This window comes from Poecilia mexicana, unplaced genomic scaffold (genome assembly GCF_051168715.1).
Source record: "Poecilia mexicana isolate PSO_F unplaced genomic scaffold, ASM5116871v1 scaffold_16, whole genome shotgun sequence".
Taxonomy (NCBI): domain Eukaryota; kingdom Metazoa; phylum Chordata; class Actinopteri; order Cyprinodontiformes; family Poeciliidae; genus Poecilia; species Poecilia mexicana.
Window position 1 is genome coordinate 16,839,249 of NW_028263385.1, and position 6,323 is coordinate 16,845,571.

Consider the following 6,323-nt stretch of genomic DNA (forward strand, 5'->3'; position numbering starts at 1 on the left):
ATTCTGACATATATGAAGCCTTATTATATGTGTTCAGCAATACAATTATTTAATTATTAATTAATTATTTGTTATTTATTTATCTGCATTCAGAAGTTGTTTTCTTTGGATGCTTTACTCCCTGCAAACACATGGTGGCAGCATCAATCCGTGAACAACATTTTGTTTTCTTATGAGCATTTGTCATTCTCAATTTTAATTTTGTCTGCACCTAAACTGAGCTTAAAATTGTACCTCGTAAAAGCGGGAAATTTACATTAAAATGTTCCATATATCCTCCACCTACATGCCCCTAGTAATATCACATTAGACATAATTTAGCCACTTCGCATTTGTCCATTTGTATCTTTGCTATTGCTTTTCCTCTCCCCTAGAAATAAAGTAAGTAAATAAAGCTGGCAAACATTTTCCACTTTATTTGACAATATTTAAGCTGCCCCCTTTTACCCGGAAGTATATATGCTCTACATCCGGGTTAGGTACTGTTTACTATCAAGATGACAGTGAGCTAATGCTAAGTTTGGACAGAGAAAAGTTGGTTCGCAGTGGCAGTATTTGATTCAATTATTGCAATTTTAGTCAAAATGGCATCCCAAATCCCAATAACGGTGAAGGCGCAACCTCCGACCACAAGTGCTGCGGCTGTCCGGGGGAAGAAGCGTCCAGGCAGCCCGGCGGTTTCAGGCGTTCAGCAGGCCGCAGTGAACAGCAGCATCAGCGGCAGCAAAAAGAAGAAACCCCCGCTGACAGTCACACCAGCCACACAGACGCAGGTAAAACCAGTGACTCACATTCGGAGATTATCCCGTTACTTACGCATTCATATAAGCAAACTTTAACCTAATCCAGTCATGTTAAATGAATGAATGGAGTTAAATGGTATACAATACACGAGTAAGTCTTCAGCAGTTTTGAGAAGACTTAATCATACTTTATTTTCTCACAAGATGACAGTATTTTTCAGGAAATATTTCCCTTCGTCACAATCTAGCTTGCTAAAAATATTGGAGTTCCCCTTTCAGTTCTGTTTGTAGAGTTATTTTTTATAGTTGATTTTAGATGGATCCATCTTTTCTGTGTCCTCTTTCCTTTTCTGTGTGTCCTCCACAATGGTTTAACATTGAACCATTGTATCAGTATTTTCCAACACAAAATTGTAATTCTAAGATTATCCCATTTATGCATGATGGCGAATGACTAAGCTTTAGCTGGTTTTACATTCAGATTGATTTCTGTTCTTGGTTGATGTATTTATAGATGAAAAATGACGAATGTGTTTAGTTTTGATGCATTGAGTGAGCAGAAAAAAAGTATTTTCAGCACTTTAACTGTTCACTCAAAGCCGGCCTGAGATGATGATTCTTTGTTCTTTTTCATCTAGAAAGCAGAATTAAAGTTATTGTGGGCAGAATAATAAGAAAAAAACGGTTAATAAGTTATCATTGGTCTTGTTAAAGAAGTATGCCGCTATTCTTTTTGCAGGGATTTATTTCTGAGTATATTTGTCCCAAAGTTTGGGGGTTTTACTTTAACTAGATTTTCAGTGATGCAGAGATAAACAGTAATTTTATGCAAAATTTAATACACTATTATTTAATATTTTATAGTTTTTAAAATAACGAGATAAAATTGGTTTTGGCTACAAAATCTCTTGTTATAAAGTAGATTAAAGTCCTAATAAGAGATCTAAACAGCATCTAACATTAATATGTAATAGACCATTCAACATGTTTGGCACCTGTATGTCTTCAGATAACTGCAGTCGAAACCGTGGTGGAGATGAAGACAGTGGGATCAGTGGACAGCACTCCGACCACTACAGAGACTGTCGTAAAGGCTCCTCCTTTCAAAGACAACACATTTATGGTGAGTGCCGTCAGTCAACTGGATTACATTTATCCCCTCCTTTTACTTCTCGTTCAGTTTCTCTGCATTTCTTCTGTTTTCCGCGTTCATTTCGGCAGCACTCAGGGATTGGTGGAGCAGCAGCCGGCAAAAAGAACAGGACTTGGAAAAATCTTAAACAGATTCTGGCATTGGAGCGGACTTTACCCTGGAAGCTCAGTGATCCCAACTGTGAGTTTAATAAGTTAAAGCAGTCATGCTAAATAAAGCTGGCCAATAGTTTAATAATTGAAAGATGTCTTGGCTCAAATCACTACTAAATTTTTTAAATCTTCTACGGTTTCAGATTACAACATCGATGCTCCTCCCTCTTTAAAACCAGCAAAGAAATACTCAGACATCTCTGGCCTACCTGTAAGTAATCAGTCAACCAACGACAACATAACTTTATTCAGTTCTTGTCGAAAGCAAAATCTGACCACAATCGAATGCATCTCTCCAGGCAAACTACACAGATCCACAGACAAAGTTGCGCTTCACATCATCTGAAGAATTCTCCTACATCCGTCTCCTTCCCACCGATGTGGTTACAGGCTACCTGACCCTTCGAAAGGCGACGTGCATCGTGCCGTGACCGGCGAGCAAAGCTCAAAGTTTAAAACCCTGTTGCAACCAGAGATGGACTCGCTGCAGCGGACGTAGCAGCAGAGGAACAAGGCATGAATGTGGGACCGCAGGAAGTTGCTGCTGAACTTTTGCACTGCAGTGACGAAGACGGCAGTCAGAGTTATTACTGATAACACAGAAGAAGAAAGACTGTGAGTTACTCTAATCTGTTCTAGTCAATCTTTTGGGGGTTTCTGAGACTGTCTGAAGTGATTCCAACAGAGAATATCCAGCAAACATTTTTAATTTATTAGTGGCACAGAAAAATTTAAAGCTCAGCAAAAGTGCGCACATTTCCTTAAGTGCGATAAGGTGTTTTTCCAGTAAGTACTTGCTAAACTTTGGAAAATTAGAATGGCTCCGCTTGGTAGTGCTCCTGTTAGAGTTTCATTTATGTTCATACACTCCAACAAGGATCAGAGAGCCTTTGGTTAAAAAAGAGACCCACAGCATGACAGATCCTCTGTCGTACTTAACAGTGGGCATTAGGCCCTTTTCCTGTTGTTCATGTTTGGATTTCATGCTAGACCCATCTGGAGTGTGTCCACTCTTACCCTCATCTCTCAAAAGCACACGGTTCTAGTTAAAACCCTAGCAGAGGTTGGCAATCTCCAGGTTTACGTTTGTGATTGTTGGACATAAAATACTTTTTGTTAAAATGCCTCTCAAAGAACCAACATAGCATCTAATGCATATTACGAAGACTTTGTTTTCTGCAGTTTCGTTTCAGTGATTGTAGTGAGCTTTAGAAAGTCTTTGTACTTTCCTGACTATCCTCCAAACTTTGCATGTAAACAAGATAAATGTTGATTCTCATCCAGCCTCGCTGCCAAAAGCTAAAACAAATGACTGGCATGTTTTTACCTCAGGAAAACAGGAAGTCATATATTTCTAATGAAAAGATCCTAACAACGTTGATTACCTTAGAAGTGCTTGGTAACGGTTTTGTTGCTGAAGGTGATGCAGGCTATTATATGTAAAATATATTGAGCACGAATAAAGTCGGTGTATAAAAACCTGTTGGAATAGCTGCTTTCCTCAGTTTTTGGTGATGTTTTAATAAGTTCTGTTATTAAAAACAACCTTTATATTAAATAACTCACTATTTGTTGTGTTAAAATATATCACTGGTTCAACATGTTATAGAAGAATACTTTATTGTCATTGCAGTTACCCACGACAAAGTTATTTTCAGCTTCCTCAGAAAATTCAACTCGTCACTTAGTTAATCTCCACAGGTTCACCTATTTGTAGAATTTGCTCTCTGACTCGTACGGTGAGACTGTGTCATTAATCACATTAGCCGGGGGCCAGAATGAAAGAGAGCAGTGTTTCTCATGAGGATGATCCCTTTTATGCAAATATAGAGATAAATACACAAAGATAATTTTGGGATTTATTTGTCCTTTTTATTCATGGCTGACTAGTTAGCACAGAGTGCTGTTTTAACAAAGCATATTGCAAAATTTTTGGAATCCCTGTGTATCCTAAACCTTACACAGTGGGTAAAATAAATACTTGTTCTCCCTCTGAATTTGTAAGTTTACCCTCTAAAAATGATCAGGCTCTAATTTCTGTGGTAGTTTGCAAAGTTTATATTTATCTTCAGCATAATTCAGTGAAATACGTCATTATTTCTGCAAAAACAAGCTAGAATTTTGCCTTTGAGTGCCACACAGCTTGAAACCATTCAGTTATATACGCTAAACTGGTAATGTGTCTGAACCACACCTGTCCACAGGATTTCCCCCCTTTATTTTAAGTTTTAAATGATCCAAAACCAAATGGCAATCAAATCATGTCTGGGACAAAATAGTTGATCAGCACCAGGCTGAAATGGGTTATATAACCATCAGCTAAAAGACATTTGATGAGTTGACAGCTGCCTCTCTGTCTGAGATCAGGAGGCTGCAGGTCTATAAGGAAAACCCAAACATTCCTCTGCAAGCCAGACTGCCAAGCTAATTCTGAGAGCTAAAGTGATATGAAGTCACTCATCCGACTCTGGGGTCTACTTTTGTGGCTTTCTTACTGTGGCGCGTTCTGGAAAAGCTCCAGCGGGATTTACTGACGAGGCATCGTAAACTAGGATAGCTGACTCGTGGCAACGTGGAGGAGGAGGAGAGCTCAGACTCCTTCACTTGATGAAAAGAGAACCAAACCTCTGACTGAGATGAGCTGGCTCTCATCCTGGACCCTTCACTCTCAGCTACAAACTCCTCCAGTCCACAATCCCAACACTAGAGAGCTGTGTTAACTAAGACAGCCTCACGTCATCCAGAATCATCCCTCATCTTGGGATTAATATCATTCACCTTTGGTGCCACGTTGATGCTTTTGAAATTACTGGGAATTGGAAGAAATATAAGTGACTGTTAATGAAGCTCAGTTCAAAGCTTCATACAAAATCCTTGCCCCATTGATGAGGATGAGAAAGGTGAGGGACCAACACAGAGTTTATTAGTGACCTAAAGGCATTTGGTTCCACACTCCTTAAAGATGCCACTGATAAAATCATCTAGCAGTGCTTACCAGTAAAATTTTCCACCAAGTTCAAAATGTGTTTTACTGATTAGATCAAATGCACACATCGCTCAATAGCATTCAAATCAATTTTCATTTTCATGTAAGGTGTTTTCTCTTGATTTTTGATTCTTTCTCTCCATTAAAATTGAGCTAGAATGAAAATTAAAGACTGAAACCATTTCAGCTGGAGATCAAACAGTTCCCCCCTCCCCTGGACTGCTTATAATGGCCACCATGAAATGCAAATTCTGATGAAAACAAATGAGAAGTCTCGCTCATGGCTGAGTGTTATTTCCTTCTGTTCTGAACTCGAGCAAAGCTGATGAGGGCAGTATAGTATATCTGTTAAAGTCAGAGCAGCGTTTTCATTCCTGCTGTGGCATCAAAACCTCAACATGGTGATTAATGAACAGTGTCAGAGCTTTCCACTACCCAAGCACACAAGCCAGCAGAGTGTGTCCCAGTGCAGGAGCAGGCAGGTGTTTGTGCTCATTGGGGCTTCCTTTCAGTGTATGTGTTGTCCTGAGTTTAGACAAAGAGATTTTACGTACGGAAGTAACATCATCTAAGAGGCACGGTAGTCATACCTGAATATTAACAATTATTTCAACCCTTTTTCTCCAACAGTCTGTTTTTGATGACTTCAAAAAGAAATTCCTGCTCAAAGACGTATTTGCAGTTACACATTTCCACCACCTGGGTGCGCCAAAGTTCTGCTCATTGCGCCGCCCAATACTGCTGAGTGTGTTTGTTATCTGCACAGTAAGCCTGTAAGGTCAGGGAGTTATTTACCGTTTGAATTTGTATTTATTCAGCCGGAGTACCTTCTAAACAAGTGCTTGTTGATAGATACCGGTGAGAGGTCACTAATGAAATCCACATTACAGAGGCAGTCAGTCAGATTGTCTCTGTAATGTGGACGAGAGCTCCAGAGTGACAGAACAAATGACTGTCTCCTTTAGTGTTCAGTTTTGTGTGGGGGACTATAAGGATGCAGTAGTCATCTGATGTAAGCTGGTGTCTGTCCATTTAGAGCTCTCTGAGTCAAAAGCAGAATCATGAAATGCACTCAAAAAAATATAACTACAGTCAATGTAGCTGCACTTGCAGTGGAGTCAGGAAAAAAAAAAGGGAAGATTTAGTGAAGAGCCTGCCAGCAACGTTTTGGTCTAGGAAAGCTTTGGTTAGACAGAGTGTGTTACAAAAAATCCAGACAAGAAGAAACAAAAGACTGAATTAAGATTTCCATCTCAGCACGAGAGACAATGGAGCTAAGCTTGGCTTTT

At 39.4% G+C, this 6,323-nt stretch overlaps 1 protein-coding gene across 1 annotated transcript; it reads left to right on the forward strand.

Moving 5' to 3' along the window:
* The first annotated feature begins 456 nt into the window (after positions 1-456).
* On the forward strand, positions 457-3,527 carry ino80c (INO80 complex subunit C). The gene is made up of 5 exons (XM_015008465.2): positions 457-773; positions 1,753-1,866; positions 1,965-2,076; positions 2,192-2,259; positions 2,348-3,527. Exons 1-5 carry the CDS (start codon positions 585-587, stop codon positions 2,477-2,479), a joined length of 615 nt encoding a protein of 204 aa, XP_014863951.2. The 5' UTR covers positions 457-584; the 3' UTR covers positions 2,480-3,527.
* Positions 3,528-6,323: the final 2,796 nt, after the last annotated feature.

Excerpts from the sequence above, each read along its gene's own strand:
- ino80c (XM_015008465.2), top strand. The coding sequence starts at position 585 with ATGGCATCCCAAATCCCAATAACGGTGAAGGCGCAACCTCCGACCACA. Across the intron at positions 774-1,752 it reads CACCAGCCACACAGACGCAG|ATAACTGCAGTCGAAACCGT; the intron begins GTAAAACCAGTG and ends GTATGTCTTCAG. Across the intron at positions 2,077-2,191 it reads GAAGCTCAGTGATCCCAACT|ATTACAACATCGATGCTCCT; the intron begins GTGAGTTTAATA and ends CTACGGTTTCAG.